Source organism: Urocitellus parryii, chromosome 10 (genome assembly GCF_045843805.1).
Source record: "Urocitellus parryii isolate mUroPar1 chromosome 10, mUroPar1.hap1, whole genome shotgun sequence".
Classification (NCBI taxonomy): domain Eukaryota; kingdom Metazoa; phylum Chordata; class Mammalia; order Rodentia; family Sciuridae; genus Urocitellus; species Urocitellus parryii.
Window position 1 is genome coordinate 18,000,573 of NC_135540.1, and position 21,599 is coordinate 18,022,171.

Genomic DNA, 21,599 nt, shown 5'->3' on the forward strand with positions numbered 1-21,599 from the left:
CATATATTGGAGTCATTTTCCCCAACATAATGAAAAAAAATCATACTCTACAACCTCAAAAATACACAATATTGTATTTTATAAATGTGATTCTAAGTCTAAAAAATCAAGAGGTATGTTTCTGGCCCCCTCTAAGTTTTCTGTAGGAAAAACACAAAACTCCCATGCACCTGATCTACAGTTCAAAGCATTTATGACCTGGTAGCCACATTAAGCCACGGTTCATTATGGAACTGGTTGAGAGGTTTAGAATCTGAATCATGGAGGTAAGATGCACCAAAGGTTAAGAGAAGCAGAACTGTCTGCTTTGGAGAAACAGAAATAGCACCTGGAGATAAGGCCCTAAGAAACTTCATCATCTAGAGTGGCAGCTATAAACATGCCCTTATTTCTGTGAATTTGTTCCTTAATTCTACTGTTTAAAAATAATGACTAGAATTTAAAAGGAATACAAGTTCAAGAGTAAGCAGCACAAAATAATCATTAAAAAAAAAAAATGAAAAATGCTTCTTAGGCCTGACCTAATGTTCTCTCAAAATCAATACCTCAGAGACAGTCAGAAAAAGAAGACAAATTACATCAGAAATATTTTTTAAACATACAACCACCACCACCAACAACAACAACAAAACCCATCATGTACCACATGCCAAAAGGCTATGATGAATTTGTAATCTGTCTGATTCTTAAGGAGACCAGTCCACAAATTTGGCAAAGCACAAAAAGGGGAAAACAATAACCTTGCCATTTTGATATTGGTATTCTAAAATTAACATTTACCTAAAAAACTCAATTTTGTGTTGCTGAATTTGTTTTCCTTTTACAAATCAATATCAAATTACCAAGAATCGATGTTATTCAATGAAAGGTGGAAACTTGTCTTGTTTTCATCAAATCTAAAATTTTTATATTTCACTTTTCTTCCAAGAATAGTAGTCTAAACTTGACCCTTATGTTCTGATCTTCTTTTTAAGGTACTGTATGTGTTCATAATTTTCATATCATTTATAATTTCTTGTCCAAATTTTGGTTTCAAACTTGGGTCTCAATGGTACAGTATTATGCTTTGCTATAAGTGCTAATGAGTTGCAAGATGATCAGAAGATGTATATCTGATCTAGAAAACATGAGCACTGCTGATGGTTCCAGGTTAGCTAGAGATTGAACATTCCATCACAGATCCAGGGCACCAGGTTGCTGCAAGGGTTTTGCTAGGATGGTGATGCATTTTAGGATATCAATGACTTTGACAGCTAGCTTTGTTAACTAGCCCCTTTGGACACCAAACTGAAATTAATTATAGCACAACACTCATTGGGGGACATAATAAAAAACTCTGTAAAGATTTTTAATATGACTTCCTGAATAAAATACACAGAGATATAGCCTAAAGGAGGCTTTACTCGAAACCATAAACACTTATATTTCCTGCTCAGAGTATGACTTATTTTAAATAAAAGCAAAGAAAATGCAGAGCAAAAGGATAAGGGAAAATCAGAGTAAGAGAAATCCAGAAGTAGAGTTCCTTGGGGAAAGAGGGGACAAACAAACTTGAAGACATTATGTGATCTCCCCAAGTTGTCAATTCCACTACTGTAAGATTGATAAATGATGTTGTTGGAAATTTTTGTATCTATCATGCTATATATTCTCCAGAGTATTCTCTATGTACATATAATTTTAAAAGTTCTTACACACAAAAAACCAGAGCATTGTTTTCAAATTTATCATTAACTTAAAAAAGACACATTTATCCTATTTAATATACTTCACTTTGTAACTACCTAAAAACTGTTTTCTCATCTTTGATATCAAAATAAATTTAAATTGGGCTCATACTCAGAATTAGCTATGCTCTGCTATCTGTTTCAATGAGTCTGCTTTAACTTATAAGCATTTTATGTTTAACAGCATAACAGCAAAAAAAAAAAAAAAAAGCTAAAACTATCAATTCACTCTCTGCTATCATAAAGCTGTAAGGTTGCCTCTACAAAATTTTGAAACTAAAAACAATTTACTTGATAAAAAGTAACATTTTCATAGGTAACAGAAAATTTATTTAATAACATGGTCATAATTTATATTTATGGTTTATTTTCAAAGCACTCTGTCACTTTAATAATAATGTAATACTGCCTTTCCAACGAGGTCTAATAACATTTCACACATTGAAACATGAACTTGAATGTGAACTTGAATAATTACTGTTCCACTATAACTTGTTGCGGTGGAGATTTAAGCTATTTGAAAGTTGACATTTAACATCTGCAAGAATTATGAGTTTTCAATGCAACCAGCCATCAATAAATATCCGGGTTACTAACTTTACCAGTGTTGTGTGAATAAAGAGACCCACCTCAGGCTGAGGGACAGCAGCTGCTCCTTTGATTTCAGTAGCTCCGCCACTTTAAAACTAGCAAAGCCCAAGAAGCTTCGCTGAAAATGAGAAAGAAAGAATGGTTTCCATTAACTTCTGGGGTTCTTAATATTTTTGATGTCACATCAATCACACAAAATTAGTCTTTAGAAGAAAAAAAATATTGAATCTATTAACCTAACAAAAATTTCCACTGACAGATATACCATTACAATAGCTTATCCACCCTGGAGATGCAACTGAGGAGGGAAAAGCATCATTTGGGTTAAAAACAAAGAGACCAACAGCCTGGAAAATAACAAGGTGTGAAATACAGCAGTCCTGACTTTTCCGTGAACTGTAATTTTCTCTCTGTAAGAGAAATCTAGGGTAAAAAAAAAAGATCATAAACTTTCAATATTTACCAATGCTGCGGTTCCTATTAGACTTCCTCACATCACTGGGATCAACAACTTTGTATTCCAGATATGAGCAAATCTGTTACTTGGAGCTATTTTTATGTGGGACTCTACAGGAGTTATAAATAGAAACGCTATAATTCTCCCCCATCACAGAAACATTTAAAAATATTTGTTTCCTTTGTTATTTCTTCACTGACATGGGATAATTTCATTCCAATGTACACAGATAAAATGGTGCTCCTTCCATTATATTTTCTAAAATTGCTTTTTAAACCTATCACACGGGGTTGTTGACTTACCTACAAATTCCTTCTACTCTTTTTGACTCAATGTCAATAATAAAACCCTATTTTTTTCCTTCTCTCTCTTTTAGGATAAAAATCTCCCATCTCTTTTTAATATCCCCTGGCTACTTCTGATTTGAAAGTTACGATATTATGACAGTAATAACATGAATAGTATCTCTCATTCTTTCCTCAAGATTAAGGAACAAGCAAGAAAATATCCAACCCTACTATTACCTATGCCATTGCTGCCAAGCATTATAGCCACTCTCCAAGAGGTTAATGCCACTTCTTCCAGAACTTTCCCTCATCACAAGTCTGCTGCTAGATTACAATTGGATTTAAGTAGTCTGAGGCTAAGTGGATTTTTTTCAGAAGAAAATAGGAAGTTGTTTCATATATAAAAGCAGGGTCTACAAGAAGCATTTGTTAAACACTATTATGGAAGAAGAGATTCAGGTAGGCACTTTATACCTCTTTCAAAACTCCAACTTGGGAAAGGAGGTTCATAAAAGTTTAAAACAGACAGTTGAAAATACAACTCAGTTTTGAAGTTGGAGATGTCTCTATGTATTAATGATAAACCCAATACATTGATTTGAAACTCAAAGCACTAATTTAGACACCAACTCAACAAAGCCATGAAAATCTGAGGTTGTAGGAATCTAGATGGAAAAATATTAGGCAAAATCAGAGGTTTTGATGAACAATGGAAGGGAAGTGAATCAGGGCAGAGAAGCAAGTTCGGAAGCTCCATCAACAAAAAAATGCAGAAATCCGTGACTTTTCCATAAAGGGAAGAAAGCTCGGGAAACATCCAGCCTAGGAAAGCATTCAGGTACCTTCCCGAACACTCCCATGGAAGGGACCACTTCTCCCCACCACCCCACAGTCTTCTCTATTCCCTGTTTTATTTTTCTTCATTGGGGTTTGTCACCTCTGGGGATATTATATGTTTAATTGGTTATTTTTACTCTCCACAAATAATTGAGATTGAAGATACACGAGAGCTTTATTTCCTTTCTGATAAACTTTGCTGGCAAAGGACTCAGTAGGCTTGTGAAAAAATGAATAAATGGCAGAGACTCAAGCTTTTCAAGTAAGTTATTTTACTGTAGTAGCACCCCCTTCTCCACAGAAAAGTCTTAACTGGACTTCTCCAGAAATCCTCACCATGGCTAATTTTAGGACTGTCAGCAAAAGAGTCTCTACAAAAGAGTTCAATGCAGATAAACTTCCAATTTTCGTGTTGCCCTGTTTTACTTGGCCACTGGCTGGAAAGAAATCAGCACTCCAGGTGCTGGACACCCCTTACTAGTTTCTCACAAACGCGTATCCAGTATAGTAGTTTGTAGAAATGTGTAAAGGAGGCCTCTGACCATTTCTACATCTCTGGGGCTTCACAGAGATGTCTAAATTTCTAAGGTAAGAGAAGTTACCAATTGGGCTCCATGGTAACAGCTGGCCGGGGGAGGAAGGAAAGGGGAGAAGAAGCTCTCCCCCTCTCAGGTGTTGTCCTTGGAGGGTTAACTTGCCCAGAACAGGGAAAGGAAAAGCTGCTTTTATGTGAACTCCTGCAGACGGTGAACTTCTGAGCCCCTCCCCTTACATGCATGGTATAAAACTGAAACTTACCTGAACTCAGGGTTCAGGGGATTTATTGATTACAGCAAAAGCTGTGCCCTCTGAACCTGGCTGCAGCCAAATAAAACTGTTGCCTGCTATCTTCGGTGCCCTGCCTTGTCTGTCCCTACAGCATTATCAGACATGGGAGAAACACTCATTCTGTGGTGGTTACTTATAAATGACTGTAATTCACTGAGATGGGAAAATCAAAACAATTTTATAGTGTGCAGACTTCTATAATATTGTAGTAAATTTCATTCCAGCATTTTTAAAATATGTCTCACTTTTTCTAACACTGATAATCAGGATTTTTAATTTAAATACCTACCTCTCACCCCTTATTCACAATCAAAGAAAAATTAACACATCATCAATTTTGTAACCCCAAATTTTAAATTATTTTCTGTTTGCCTATTGAGATTACGTAGGTAAGGATGCATTTAGAATTAATAAAACAAACAGCTTATGTCATGATATTATTGTGTTGTTTTTTTTTTTTTCCTTTCAGAAATGAAGGCACAAATACCCCAGACTGGAATGTAGCAACGTGAGACAGGTGGAGTGGCTATTTATAGACACAAACTACAGACACACCATAAGGCACAGCTGTGGTAAAACAGATGACCACAAGCCACAGAATTCCTCTCCTGTCCACCAGCCCAGGAGGCTCCTGTGCAAACAAGGCCTTGGCTTGTCCATCTCCTAGCCAAGCCCAGTGTCTGGAAAAGATAGGCTGTAGGCTGTGTCTATTGCTATGCTGGGAGCTCACACAGTGGGCCAGGAGAATGACCAGGAGTCAAGCTTTTCTACCACAACTGTTAACCACATTCTTGATTTCTGGATAATATCAGAACGTTCAGAAATAATGCAACCTGTTGAAATTAATTTGGTTCATGAAATGTTAGTATTACATTATGAAGACTTTTCAAACCAACAGCACTGTAATCTAGGTACAAATATTACCTTGTTTATTCTAAAAATAATTGTATTTGGGGGACTCGGTGTTAGATAAAATGCATTCATGAAATCCCCAAGTTTAAAGACAATATATACTTGTTTCGCACTGCAACACGAAAAAATGGAATTACCTAGACATTTACTTTCTAGCAGGTCTTTATGTGCTTACTTCACCTTGATATAAGTCAAACCAGGATCTTCCCCACTCCCCAAATGAGAAAGCAAATCCTACAACTCTGTCAATATTCATTGGACACAATGTGAAAGAATGAATTAAAGAGCAATCAGTCTTTTCCTGAGATCTCAATTTCCATGGAGGGAAAAAGAACTACTTTTATCTTTGCTGTCACTATGACCATAATCACTGAATTTAAGAGGAGTTCTTTTAATTTTTTTAAATTTCAAATAGAATTCAAGGTGTGATGTTTTCTGTCTCTCTTCTGGTGCTATGGCTTCGGGGGAGAGAAGAAAGACAAACAAAACATGAAAAACCGCATTGAGGTTGGAAGTTAGAAGTCAGACATGGTCCTAACTATGAATTGGGAATCTGGATAACATAAATCACTTCTCCCAGGCCCCAGGCTCCTTTCCTTGCCTCTTGTCATTTTCCTTATGAAGTCTCTGATCTTGGACAAGTTGCTCTACTACTCTGGGTCTTACTTTCTACCTTTAAAAATGTACACGTAACTGTTTCTTTCCCATAGTTATTATTTTGAAAATCAAGGTCATCCAGGCAAAGTGCTTAGGACACTACCAGGAAAACAGGAAGCACACCATAAATATGAGCTTACACAGTGACTGAAATAATGCACCCGAGTCAGATGCCTCAGGGTGATCTTCTGTCCACCTTAAATACTCCAGAAAAGGTAGAGAATTTAAAAAGGAAGAGAAAAAAATCTATGAGGAATGCCTTCCTTACAAACAGAAAGATGTGTGTAATATTAAATTCCAGTGACTTGGGAGACTGACAGGAGGGTCGTGAGTTCAAAGCCAGCCTCAGCAAAAAGGGGAGGCACTAAGCCACTCAATGAGACCCTGTCTCTAAATAAATAAGGGCTGAGGATGTGTCTCAGTGGTTGAGTGCCCCTGAGTTCAATCCTCGGTACCCCCCCCCAGGAAAAAATTAGATTCAGGAGAAATATAAATGAGAAGAAAATCTACATAAAAGGTGAAGAAAAGAGAGTCTACAAGGTCCTGTGTAGTTATCACCGTTAGGAACGAACGTGTTACCTATGATACTGTATAGTGCAACACTGTATGGGGTTATGTGGACTATTTAAATGATACTAAGACTTCTTAAGTCATCAGCGGAGAATAAAGGAAGGCAGTGGGGCCCACAGGGTAAACTACCTTAACATGCAGGGAGGTGAAGTCAGAATCCAGGTTTCTTGCTTCTCTGCCCAGGATTCTTCCATCCCCATCACACTGTGTCTCATTTCCAGGACAGTTGGCAATTCCCTTTCCTTCTGACAGGCTCTCTGCCTGCACAGTGAGTGGCTCTACCCCTTCTTGCCTGCTCATGTGACCATTCAACACTCATTCTTATCATCTGGTACACAGAGCACAAAGCTGACGATCATTACACTGCCTGATGCATGATCTCACTCATTCACCTGGATGGAGAGTAATGTCAAGCAGGGTGGAAAAATAGGGGGTGGAGGACATGGGAGGAGCCTGTCCCCATCCCTGGATCTAAGGGAAGTACGAAAATAGCTTATGCTGATAGCAAGAGCAGGATCTCAGAGCAAGTCACGAGACCCCACTTGCTCACCAGGAGATCCAGGTCTACCATGGTCATTCATAAGGGAGTTAAAGGAGGTACAACCCCAAGTTTATTGCCACAGCCTGGTCAAATCTCCATCCTCCCATGTTCATCCACAAAATCTTTATTCAAAGTATAAGTTTCCTTTATAGCATAATTTGAATGGTCCTCCTCAAATTACTCCTACTTCAGTCCAGAGCTGTGCTACCCAATGGGTAGGCATGAGTTTAATTCAAGCATGCAAAATGTGTCTGCTACAAGTGGAAAATGTTCTCAAGATACATGGTGAATACAGCAAAGTACCAAAAAAGGAATGTGAAATATAACATTAATTTTTTGGTATTGATTACATTATGAAATGATAATATCTTTCATACATTAAATTACATTAAATTGAACCAGTTACTTTTCACTTTATTTTAAAACATGGCTACTAGAAAATTTTAAATCACTTATGTGGTATGCATTTTTGTGGTATACATTTATATTTCTTTTGGACACTGCTAGTTTAAAGGTTAAATGAATATCTTAATAACACTTTGACCTGTTCTCAAAGGATATATGGAGTAAGTTTTATAAAATCTTTCAAGAGCCAAAGTTGATATCATAACATATAACTTAAAGTACAGGTTCTTTTTTCACAGTCCAAGTACTCTTTTCTTCATTGCCAACCATCATCAATATGGTTACATGGTTTCCACCCCCATGAAAAAGGGAAAAGAATATGTGAACTACTAACATTGAAAAAACACATCAGAAAGAAAAAGAATTGGAAGGAAATCTATTAGAAGTTAGATTAGACTCACCCACAGAAAACATTAAATTAATCATTTTATGGTACAGCCATTTATTATAAAATCTTTACTCTGAATACACTTTCAAAAGTCTAAGAGCACAAAGTGATACCTGTTTGAATTCATCATCAACAAAAAGGCTTGGATTCACCCAGTAAATGTTGCTTAAGAAATAAATACAGCACACTCTTTACCAAGAGGTTCCATTTATTTATTCAGTTTCAAGGAGAATGAGCTGGTTTACCTCTTTCTCCTCAAACTGCAGCATCACAGGGAGTAAGAGGGTCCTGCACACCTGTGGCTATGAAGAGCTGATGAGGCTCAGAAAAACTTTCTGGGCCCTCTGGGGAAACTAAAGGCAGGCCCACGTATTCCGAGCACAGAGACTGTCAGGGGGCAGATCAGCCTGAGCAGTTGAAGTAGTGAGCACCAACAAAAGTGCAGAGAAGCAAGTTGCTCATCCTGTCCCTGGGAAGAAACTGGAAGCTTGTGTTAGGCCAGTCCCCAGGGCCTTCTTTCCTGCTCCCCCTTTACTAGCAGATGCTCAGGTAACCAGACATTCTGCTCAGCCAATTCAACTTGCACATTGGTGCATATATGTGGAGTGCTCCCTTGGGCAGAAGTGACTGTTGCCAATGACGAGAAATGAATCTCACACAGTGCTCTGCACATTCACTGGAAGAAAGTTGTCGAGTGCCTGCAGGATTTGAAATAGGTCTTTTCAGCTGGCTCAGCCCCGGGGCCTCTGAGACTCAACTTTCTTCTGGACTTTTTTCTCCTCTCTGAATGCACAGGTTGCAGGGATCCAGCCTGCTGAGTTGTGTCTTGTCGGGAGCTGTCATCTCCGACTCTAGCCTAGTCTAAGCAGAAAGCATCTGCTCTCCTCTTGTCCTTCCTAAATCTGAAGCCTGGAGATACATTGGTCCAGAAGCAGCAGGAATATATCTCAGCAGAATTTGCCAACACTGGACTGAACATCAATAGTCGTCTCTCTTTTGACCTGCCTTACATGTTTCAATGGCTGGAAGCAGAAAACATCAAAGTCCCCAAACTGGTTCCCTGTCCTCTTCCTATGGAGCGGCAGCTCACGACTGTAATTTCCCTAGCCTCCTGATGGCCTGGGAATGTAGGCTATGAACTGCATTTCAGCTACCTGCTGGGTGATCTCTGTGCTCGCCTCTAGTGGCTGAACTAAATAGATTCATTTGAGGATGATTTTCAGGAGACAAAGAACGAATTCCACACCATTGGATAAACATGTGACAGGGCCTCTTTGAATAGTCACACCCTGCTAATTTAACTCAAGTTCACTCCTCAGCTACTAGGGAGGAGGCCAGAGAAAATTCAGATAATTAACTAACAAAAGACGTGTCGTGTGCACTTTCTGGAAATATAAGAAACACTTACCCCAACTTCTGGTGGGGGATCTTTCTGTTCAGGTAGGACACTGGTTCGAACCTATGGAGAAAAACAAATATTTTCTATATGACTTTGGAATACAAACTAGTGCAGAAGCTTCAAACAGGTGCTGGATTTCAATTTCCTTCTTCTGGTGTCAATTCAGACTCTGGTTAATCATTAGTGAAGGTGCCTGGGCTCAATCCCCAGTGCAGTGCAATACAGCTGTCCTTTTATAGTTTTTAAACTTCCTGATTTTCCTAAGTGGACAGATCCTTGCCCTATTGCCTCTATGTGAAATATGGTGACATCCGGGATTTAGGAGAATCACCTTTAAACTCTTCCAAAAGCAAGCTTTGTTCATTGGTCAAAGGAAAGAGAGTTGGTGTAGGGAAAGTAATTCCATGCATGCTCCACAAATGCTCTCTGAATGAGCTCTAAAACCCATGCTCCTATTAGGATACCCCTTCCACATGAGAATTCTGGGTCAATTATCAGACACTGCCATCTGAACTCATTTAAAAAATAATTCTCACTTGGAGTAGAGGGAAAAGGGTCAAGCAACCAGTCATCTGGGGGAGGTTTTGATATCAGCGTTCCATGTGAAATGGCAACCCCTTGGATAGTGAGAGGACATATATCTTCTACTGAGTTGTGATTCTCACTCCAGGCTATACACTACAGTCAACTGAGGATCTCTGCAAAATATTGCTGCTCCTTCCTGCCCCCAAATTTTCTGAATTTAATGTACTGTCTAGGGTTCTCTTAAGGAAAAAAAAAATGTTTCATACAGAAAAAAAAGGCATGATCATCTTTATCTTCTCACTTCAGAAAAAGGTAGCCAAAGCAAGAAAAATAACTTAAATTTTGTATCTAGGATGACTTCATTTGAAATAAAGATGAGATAAACCACTGGAATGGCCACAGAGCAATATAGAAGCTCAGCCTGTTGCATTGGGAAGGATAGGGAACAGCAGTCAGGAGGATTCCACGGGTCAACATTTTAGGGGTCATTTTACTGAAACTCCTTTGAAGGTGTAGAACGTCAAATCATACTTTTCCTCACTTTCCTTAAGTCCTGACACACTGGACCACACCAGGTCAGTCAAACCAGGACGAAGGAATGCTTATAATACCCCTAATAATGTCAATCGGCTTGACCCAGACCCTAAAGACCTGCTGATCTTTAATACAGTGTCCATTTCCTTTAAAAAATAAAAAATGGTGCAAGCCATGGCAAAATGTGCCTTTTCACTTCCAGCTTAAGGCTCCGTTTCTTTTCTTTATGAGAGATCAAGCACTACTGCTTGCACAATTTGTCAGTCATTATAGCTCCACACTGTTGACCAGAGCACCAAATAAATGACAGGAGAGATCCCAACAGAGTAAACACCACAATTTACAGCACCACTTGACTTGGAATTTCATGGCAGAGTGCAATTGCATGGCAGAGCTCTTGCTGGCCAAGAGCATTTGTAGTTAGCTGAGTAGCTGCATTCGTGTTCTTTGCCCGGGTGTACTATTCAGTCCCATTATCTGAGCGCCATCAGCTAGCCTGGGATCAGAAGAGAACTATATGAGAAATGGGCTGTATAGACCATAGAGTGTGTGTGAATATAGCAACTCTACATACAGTGTGCATGCACATGTTCAATCTCACATTCTCTCTCTAGATATATACCTAATGTATTATAACGAACTATAAATGTAGTGAATAAATGCACATATGCAACACATACACACACTCATGTACATTTTTTTTCTTTTGGGTTACTGGGGATTGAACTCGGGGCACTCAACCACTGAGCCACATCCCAACCCCTGTTTTGTATTGTATTTAGAGACAGGGTCTCACTGAGTTGCTTAGCACCTGGCTTTTGCTGAGACTGGCTTTGAACTCACGATCCTCCTGCCTCAGCCTCTCAAACTGCTGGGATTACAGGCATGCGCCATGGTGCCAGGCTGTATATTATTTTTATAATCATTTTCCAAAGTGGTATGCTTGAATTTACAAATATAATTTTTGAAGTCCAAAATCAAGTTCAACATATATCAAATTATATAAAGTATGTGAATTATGTATATGGGTTAATATGTGTGTATAAAGCTATGATTAATGATGGAAAAAGGTAGAATAATATTGACAATGCCGACAGGGACCTTTAAACATTTATATTAATTTTATCTTTCCTTATAAATATGAATAGATCATAGGGGAAAAAAGAAGATTCTGTATCCCAAAGCCGTACAAATAAAAAAATTATAATTCACAAACAAGTTTGGCATGTTCTGAGTATGTTTTTATGTGTAAAGGGGAAAAAGAGAGAGAAAATGAAGTCCTTTTTCAATTTACATAATAGAAACATGAGTACATTTTCCTATATTGAAGCGCATTTAAATCACCAGTCGAGCTCCTGATTTAGCAGAACTGAAAGATAAAATTTTGTAAACCAATTCCAAATTTTATGAGTCAGATTTTCATTGGAAACATTCATTTAAGCCGGTAAAATATGTACAGCTCTAAAACGTTTCAGTTAGTATTATTGATATTTTGGAACATACGTTATACATCATTGATGCTTTTTTACATAAAACATATGCCTCATTTCAGTGAATGCAAACCAGGTAGCAAGCTCTAGGTTTGCCAGTCTCTTTGGAACTTGAGAGCCTAGTAAATAGGATAAAAGTAAAACAATCCAGTACAAGGTAGTGAGTACCCTAAGGGACATAAGAGCATTTGCTCTGGGCATTGGAAGGGAAGAGTAATTCAGTCTGTAAGTGACATAGAAGGCTCCACAGGAAAGGTGCCTGAGTTTTGAAGGATGAGTAGGAGTTTTAGGCATGTAAGTGCACAATAAAGCAAGAAGCTGTGTAGCAGGCAGGAGTCAAGGAGTGGTGAAAGTTCAGTGGTGTTCAGGAAAGCGTGCCTAATCTGGTGACGCGACAGGGGCTTGTGAGGAAGGGAAAAGTTAGACATGCTCAGGGGAATAGGTTGGGGTCATTGGCTGTATAAGGCTTTCTATTGTGTTGTAGAATTGGAGCTTACTTGCATAGATTTATTTGAGGCAACAGGAAATTAGGGAAGGTGCTGGATAAAACAATGACATGAGCAGATTCCCTTGAATCATAGCAGTCTCCTTGGAGAGATATTTACCCTTTGTATTCCAGTTGCCTTTCTAGCTTTGGTTCAGTTCTTTAATAGGTAATAAATGACACACCCTGTACCTTGTTCTCTCAAATCTTTTTTAGTCCTTAGAAGAGTACCAGATCCAGAGAGAAGAAGGCTTAGATGCCCTTCAACAGATGAATGGATAAAGAAAATGTGATATATATATATATATATATATATATATATAATGAAATAATATTCAGCCTTAAAGAAGAATGAAATTATGGCATTTGCAGGTAAATGGATGGAACTAGAGAATATCATGCTAAGTGAAATAAGCCAATCTCCTAAAACCCAAAGCTGAATGTTTTCTCTGATGATCAGATGGTGATCCATAGTAGGGTGGGGGGATAGGGAAGAATAAAGGAACTTTGGTTCATGTAGAGGGGAGTGAGGGGAGTAAGGGAAGGAGTAGAGTTGTGGGAATGGGAAGACCGGTAGAAAGAGACAGACACTATTACCCCATATAATATCTGATTCCACTACTGGAGTGACTCTGAGCCATGTTATGTACAGCCAGAGGAATGAGAAGTTGTGCTCCATTTGTGTACAACATATAAAAATGCATTCTACTGTAAAAAAAATAATAAATTATTAAAAAAAATAAGGCAGGAAGTGATAGAGAAGGAGATGGTGCAAGGAGGAGAGGAAGGGAGAAAAGAAAGGAGGAAAGGAAGACAGAGGAAGGAAGAGAGGGGGAGAGAGAGGAGCAGTAGGCAGGGGAGAAACATGTCACTGAAAAACACTAAACTCTGAACAAAGTTAGGCGGGGCCTCTTGGCCAGGAAGGGGTGAAGGGATGGTCTCAGGCAGCATCTGGAATATTCCAGTTCACTGGCAGTGTCAGGCCTCCTGAGAGTTACTGGCCTTCCTCAAGAATTCGTTTTCCCTTTTTTGGTCTCATCAGAAGTTTCCTCTGTCTGTCTGCACCATATCCCTCCTGTCTTGTCTTGGGACAGAAGAATGTCTGCCTGAGTGAGGACCAAAAGCTCCTGCAGCGCTCTTGGGTCTCGACACTGATGCAGGCTGCTATTCACTTCTCTGCTGGAGCTTGCAGAGCAGTGAACAGGAATGACCACGGAGGAGATCTTGCTATGCATCCCATCTTGACTGTGTCTGAAGTTCATATGAAACAAACGAATTGGCTTCTCTGTAAGCCTCAGATGTTCAAAATTCTACTCACCAAATTGGCCTTGAAAACAAAACAAAACAACCTATAGCACATGTGAGTTCTACTCAAGTCTCCCATCAACTTCCTAGAGTCTATTTCACCGACCTTAACTATTTCCTAGCAAGCTGCGGCGGGTGAAAACAACACCTACAGGCTCAAATTCATGCAGAAAACATTCCTTAAACTAGTCAATCTTGCTAGAAACACGGGTCCACTGTGCTAAGGTGAAGACCGCCGTGGTTTTCACGGATGAGTAGGAAAGAATGTGGCACTGGGGCTGCCAAAAATGCTAGAGCTTTATGGAGAATCCAAACCTAGAGAAGGAGAGGGTCCCACTGCCACGAGTCAGCACACCTGGGTGGCATTGCCTGGACCACATGCAGCTGTATGTGGGCATCCTCATTGGGGTGAGGATGAAGCAGCCTACCGTAGAAAGACTCAGCAGGAAGACAAAGGGAAGGGTGGCTGGTTCCAGAGGGACACTTCTGAGCAGGGAGAGAGCCCAGGTCCTCTGCTCAGAATACTGTCACATCTAGGGGTGTCTCTGAAAATGAATGCAACGTTGAAGCATATTCTTCTTCCCCGCCAACACAAATTTCCAATTATCTATGTATCTCAAGTTCAAATACACAATTATCATCCCATTCCCTTGGATAAGACAGAGATCTATATTCATATTTGAACCCATGAAAACCTGGCTGGGATAGAAATGTTCAGCTTCCTTCCACAGTATGAATTTTTTTTCTGGAAGGAAGATGTTTAGTTGGGATTACATATTCCCTTTTATCATGGCGTAGTCCTATAACTCATTCATATCAAATAAAATACATATAACAAGTGATATTTGCTGCATCCATGCTGGAGTTTCCAGAAGTAGACATGGTGTGCTCTCTCCACTGTCTCTTTCTCCTTCTAATAGTGAGAAGTAGAACAATCCAGTCCTTGGGCAATGATAGAGCTACAACTGAGTCTCCAAATGACCACATGAAAAACAGTCATCTGGCAAGGATCACTGGCAATACTAGACTGTTAAACTACTGGGTTAGCTTTCTCCTGGTGGGTAACAACCAGCGGCTTAAAACAACTTTCATTTATTTGCTCAGTTTTATGGATCAGAACCAGGCATGAGGCTGGTTCTCCACGAAGGTCACACAAGGCAAAATTCAAGGTGCTAGCTGGCTGTGTCCTGATCTGGAGGATCCACTAAGGAAGGATTTGCTCCCAAATTCCTTCTGGCTTTTATTAGAATCCAGTTTCTTGCGGTTCTAGAAGGTTCTCTCTCTCTCTTTTTTTTTTTTTTTTTGGATGACTGTGAGTTGGGCCACTTTGAACTGCTCAAGGCCACACACATGGCAGGGATGCTGGGTTGTGGCCTTCTCCACCTTCAAATCCAGCAGGAGAGAATCCCCCTTGCTTCAAATCCTTGCATTTCAGATCTCAGTCTGCAGCAAGAACCATCTTCTTTAAAAGGCTTACCTGAGTGTTCGGCCTTACCTGCGGATCTCCCTTGCTTTTTTTCTTTTTCTTTTTAACCAATACATGAAAAAAACTAAAATTGTGCATATAAGGGAATACCATTTGAGAAACGCATAGATGTGGCATGTTTTTACTTATTTATATATGTATTTATTTGTTTGTTTATGCATTTATTTATTGGTGGTGCTGGAAATTGAACCCAGGGCCTCACATGTGTTGGGTACTCAGTTGAATGCCTGCCTTCCACAATGTTTAAATCGAGTTCAATATACTCATCTTCTCAAACACTTATCGTTTCTTTACACTGAAAACATTCCACCTTCCTTTCTTGTAGTTTTTGGGTAGAGTACATAATTATTAGCTGCCACCATCCAGGTGTGCACACTAGCACTGTTCACGACTCTCTGACCATAACTTATGACCATTAGCCAACGTGTCCCCATCCTGCTCCCCCATGTCCTCCTCAGTGACTTGGTAACTACCGTTCTACTCTCAACTTCTAGGAGACACGATCTCTCTTTTGTAATATCAACTGGGCCATCAGTACCATAGTCGTGAGGATCCTGCAGCCAGGTACATCATGGAGCAGAAGTCTCAGGGACCATTTTAAGATTCTGGCTACCACAATGATTGAGAAATAAACGCATTTTGCTAAGACACTGAAATGTAGATGTTTACGCTTGTTTCAGCAGCCAGCATAATTTAGACCTCTCATTTGTTTCAAATGGAGTTTCCGATTCAGTTTATGGCTATGAGGAAATAAAGCAAAACAGCTCATATTAAATCTTAACTCACTATTTTAAACTCAGCGAACATATATTAAGTACTTATTATGACTCAGCCACCATTGTAAACATGGGCAATCTCAGAAAGGATTAGGAAGGCAAAAGTTTTCTTGTTGTTTTTATCGTTTTGTTTGCTTTGTTTTCCATAGACCCAACAATGACAACGTGGCAAAAGTAGAAACTTCTAGTCATAACTGCTAAGAATCCTCAATATTCCAAAAGCTATCAGTGAGTCTTAGAAAATGAATTTGAAATTGTTTAATTTTTATCTTGATGGAAAGAATATGTATAAGCAAAACTACATGATTTAGATGCGGAAAGTTAGAGACGGAAGGCATCTTAGAGTGAAACTACGTGATTTAAAAATGTGACCTGAAATATCCCTGGGAGGTACATTGAAAATTTCGTCTTGGACAATGAACTTATCACTCCTATCTCACAAATCCCTATTGCAGATGTAGTGTGGCAGACTAATATTCCCAAGGGCTCTAGTCTGTCAATGAAAGAGGCAGGCTGGGTACAAGACACAACTGGGACTGGAGAGGACTGTGGAAAAAGACAAATCACAAAGCCAGCCTCTATAGAGCAGCGACTATCCAGCTGTAAATTATTAAAACGTTCCTGAGAAAGATTCACTCAAATATTAACAATGAGTAAATCCTAATTCTTTTACAGGTCGGCTATTATTCCTATGTAGTGACATTTACCAAAAACAAGCCTGGTAAATGAGGTGGGTGGATCAAAGCAGGCCTACTATTATCCTAGTGCAAATAATTTTAAAAGTGCTCCTCTAAAACAGTTGCTCCCATTGTCAGCTTTTTTTTCCCACTGTGACAAAATACCTGAGGATACTCATTTTTAAAGAAGAGAGGGTTTATTTTGCCTCAGAGGCTTCAGTCCACAGTTTTTGGTCCTCTTGCTTTGGCCTTGTAGCACCATGGTACCTCATGGCAGGAGAACATGGCAGAGAAACCCTATTCACTTCATGGTGGCTGTGAAGCAGAGGAAGGGGCTGGGGTCCCAGTATTCCCCAATATTCCCCCTTCAAGGGAATGCCATCATTGACCTAATTTCTTTCCACTAGGTTCCACCAGCTCCCAATAGTACTGCAGGCAGGGAACTAATTCTTCAACACATATACCTTAGGGGGACACTGGACATTCAAGGTCAATGTTATTACATTCACCTCAACAACACATTAGAGTCAGCTAGAAGGTGTTTTTGTGATTGTGTTTATTTTTAATGTCTGGTCACAAGCCATAGCCTATTATAATTCAGTATTTTAGAAGGCTTGCTATTCACTCAATTCCAATGTGCAGCCCAAAGTTCCTATAAAGGATTACTGCTCTAAGTGTGTAAGATTTTGCATGTGTGAATGCTGCAAACTCGCCCTAAATCATAAGGAAAAAATCTCCAAGAAAATGTGTTGTACAATGATTAAGCCATACATTATATTCTCTTTTTAAAAGGCAGACAAAGGAGTTCACATGATCTCCGAGCTGGAAGGGATTTAGATTATTTTAGGCAATATATATTAAACCTGAGTGTGCATACTCATCCATCACCTGCTGGTCTGCAGCTGGTCGAAGGGGTATCTGGAGACTACTCTGTGGAAGCCAGTTCAAGATACAGAATCTCAAGCTTACCTCAGACAGGCCAAACCAGAGTCCTCATTTTAGAGGAATCCTAAGTTATTGTCACATAAAAGTCTGAGAAGCTTTGCTTGAGAAGAATGCACATGAATGAAATGGGTTACAGGTGAGAATGGGAGATGATCATTGGTACATAAACATGCCTGAAATAAGGAATGCAGTTTATTATGTTGGTTATGAAGGTATTTAACAATTTTTTCCCCAATGGCCAGCAACTATAAAAGCTCCTGATGTTGTCTACCAGCACAGAGGTGAAACCTTCTTTTTTGGACAAATGTGTGTTGAGCAGGGTGGAAGGGTTGTGCTCTTCAATTAAGTCAGAGGTTGAGCTGTGGCAGAGCTGGGTTGGAATTTTATTAAGACTCAGTATCCTGAGCTGAATTGTTTTCCCAAAATTCATAGGTTGAAGACCTAGTTCTCAGTACTCAGAATCTGACTGTATTTGGAGATAGATCATTAGTGAGGTGATTAAGTTAAATGAGGCTTTTTTAAGGTGGAACCCTAATCCAATATGATTGGTTTTCTTAAAGAAATACCAGGAGAGCCCATGGACAGAGGAAAGACCATGTGAAGAGGCAGCCAGACGATGACTAAGCTCTTATAGCACCTTGACCTTGGACTATCCCTAGCTCCATAACTGCAAGAAAATGAATTTTTATTGTTTAAATACCCAGTCTGTGGAATGTGTCATGCACAGCCCTGTGCTTGTTCTTGTGTAGTGTGGCCTTCCCAGATTTTTAACTAATAGCATGTGCGGACTTAGTTTTTCATCCCTGAAAGAACACAGGAGATTCTCAGAGGTTTCTGTAGACCTCTTTGGCATTGTGTCTTGTACAGAATCTCAAAATCTGGCAAAAGATTTTAGAGGAAAACCAGCTAGGAGTTTGCACTGTGGACTTCAGATTTGTCATTCTGGCTCTACATGCAAACCAGGATCTCTGAGGAGTTCTCTGCCAGCTGCTTCCTTCTCCTTGATGTTAAGATTTCTAGCTAAAGGGAGATTCTGTGAACACCACCAGGTGAGAAATGGCTTTTAGTATCAACTCCAGGGTTTCCTCTCCTGCCTGTTCTTTTTCTTTCTTTTTTTTTTTTAAATCCCTTCCTATTTTCCTAAACATTGTGAAACTGTGGGAGGTTCACTTTGCTTTTTATAAGCCTTTGCCTGATTCTTTAGTCTCTTGCAAAGCAAGAGAATTCACCAAGTTTCTTTTGAGAAAAATGACTGCTCTGAAGGAAGCCTCCCTCTTTCTCACTTCATCCAACACAACTGCTAAATGCTTTGCTGATCCTTTCTTCAGGCAGAAGTAGCCCTATTTCTCCAAGGCCTAGACCTCAGCTTTCTCTCAAAGTTAGAATATGCCCCCAGATGAAAAGTTGATGCTCTTCATAGCTCAACACTGAAAGGTCTTCTTTTCTCTAGAAGTTTATTCTAGTCTTCAAGCTTCCATAGCTTGATGAGGCATTTCACCTGCGTGATTTTTGTAATCTGTCTGACATTTTCCTAGGTGCTGTCAGAGGTAACACTGCTTGGTCACATCCTAGATGTGTGCATGGGCACTTGCACGTGCACACAGACACACACATACACACACACACATACACACACACACACACACACACACACACACACACACACACATTTTGGTGGTAGGATTGAGCCCAGGAACTCACATATGCTAATCATATGCTCCCCATCACTCAGCTATGCCCGTGAACTTTTCCAAACATGTGGCTAAAGGATGAAAATGATATTTAAAAGAGCATAAGATAAGTATGATTGGAGAGGGGGAGGGCTGGGGATCTATCTCAGTTGGTAAAGTTCTTGCTTTGCATGCACAAAGCCCTGGGGTTCAAACCCCAGCACCACCAAAAAAAAAAAAAAAAAAAAAGGGAGGGGGGGGAGGGAAATGCCATCCTGCCTTACCCTGTCTTTGGAGTTGAGTCTTTGGTAAGCCAGTTACATATCTACAAGTGATTCTCTTGGTAAACAGGATTTAGCCTGAAGCCTGAGCACATCCAAAGCTTGATGTGCTGTCTTAGACTTGACTGGGTAAATGTGATCATCTTTCAAATGTCAACGCACACTATGCCAAATTTTGTACACAGGACATTCTATAGACTTTCAACCTAAAAAGAAATAACCGTTCATTTCAGCATGGTTTCAGTTGGGATGTATCTAATCTCAGTGTTTTCCATCTCTCTGAGGCAGCAATTTTCACACCACACTCTCTCGTCACACTCTCGGCCCCTTTATGTGTAATTGGTGGCTCTTTAAGAGTTCTAATTTCTCTCTATGAATGCACCATTATACTAAATTCCACTGGTCAGACAGGAGTCCTGCGGTTCTTTAGGTTAATGGTGACTTCAAATGTGACTGCAAATGTGGCTCCAGAGTCACATAATTCTGAGCATCCCTGCCGTTAACCACATTTTATTCAATTTCCCTTTCCAACAATTACAGGATCTGTGGAAGGCAGGCGAAAGAACACAGAATAACAAAACTATCTTTAGGTATTTCCTTCCTTTCCAAAGTCCCTGAAAAATCCAGGTTCTGCTGCAAATAAGGGATGACAAGACTCAGGCTTCATTTTCATGAGTCAAAGATGCCTCTGTGCAGTTGTCCAGAGCAGACCCTCCTGCCCTCCAGACTGTTTACTCTGGACCTTTCCAAAAGAGCCACAAGGTGAGGAAAGCAAGCGTCCCCCAGAACCCACCAGCTTTCCTGAACTGTGTGGACAAGCTGCAGTCTGCCCCACACATTTATGAAAGCACAAGGGACAATTGTCTAAAGAGCTGTTCAATGGAAGACAACAGATTTTCTTTCAATGTTAAAAGATGTTTCCATCTTTTTAAAACAGGAATAAAGAACAGTGGCACACCTTACATGGCAAAAACTCAAGCTAAGAATGGGCTTTCCAGGCCCTCAGGACAACAGCAGGTAACTTGCTAACCACCTGTTCTGTGTAGGTTGAAGACTCCGTTTCTGCTGACTCACTGCTGCAGTGTGAATCTCAAATGTCTCTCCAAGGCCGCTGTATTAAAGCCCTGGTCCCCTCTTAGTGCTAGTGGAAAGTGGTGGAAGCCTTAATAGGCATCTTAAAGTTGGGAGGTCTTTAAAGCTTATTGGGAGAGTGCCCTTGGAGGTGGGGAGTGGAACCCCAGCCCCCTTTATTCCTCGTTTTCACTTCCTGGTCATGAAGTGCACAGTTTTGCTATGCCATGTGCTCCTGCCATGACATGTGGCCTCACCACAGCAAGGGACCAACCAATCATGGAGCAAAACCTCTAAAACAATGAGCCAAAATAAACCTTTTACACTTTATAACTTGATTTTTCTCAGGGACTTACTCCAGTGATGAAAAACTGACAGATGTACTTCCAAAGGCTTGAATATCATCAATATATGAAATAGAGAGAGAACTCAATTTCAAATCCCATGTATTCTACAACAATAGTGTATCACGAAGCCACACCTCCACAACTGCCTTTATCTCCCTTCTTCTCCTTCTTCTACCACCCTCAACATACAAAGCCACTGTACTTTCATTCAGAAAAGTGGAAAGAGAATCAGTAGATTACTTTCTTATCCACAGCACTAGACCTGGGTGGAGTCTATGGTACTCTAGAAACATCCTACCCTAGACAGAAATAATGGGAAGCTTATAGGTGGTAAATAAGGATAACTAGTGCAAAGGAAATGACAATAACTGTACTTCAGGCTTTGGTTAAATCATTTCAGGGCCTCATA

The 21,599-nt window shown here is 39.8% G+C and overlaps 1 protein-coding gene across 2 annotated transcripts in view; it reads right to left on the reverse strand.

Moving 5' to 3' along the window:
• Inpp4b (inositol polyphosphate-4-phosphatase type II B) overlaps window positions 1–21,599 on the reverse strand; it is a 756,225-nt gene that overhangs the window by 236,297 nt on the left and 498,329 nt on the right. The window contains exons 9-10 of one of the 2 annotated variants that reach the window (XM_026386173.2): window positions 9,609–9,659; window positions 2,357–2,436 (exon numbers count right to left, since the gene is read on the reverse strand). In XM_026386173.2, coding sequence (XP_026241958.1) covers window positions 2,357–2,436; window positions 9,609–9,659 — 131 coding nt within the window. Of the gene's footprint in view, window positions 1–2,356; window positions 2,437–2,781; window positions 2,835–9,608; window positions 9,660–21,599 lie in introns of those variants that run through there. The other variant, XM_026386174.2, reaches the window with a different exon arrangement.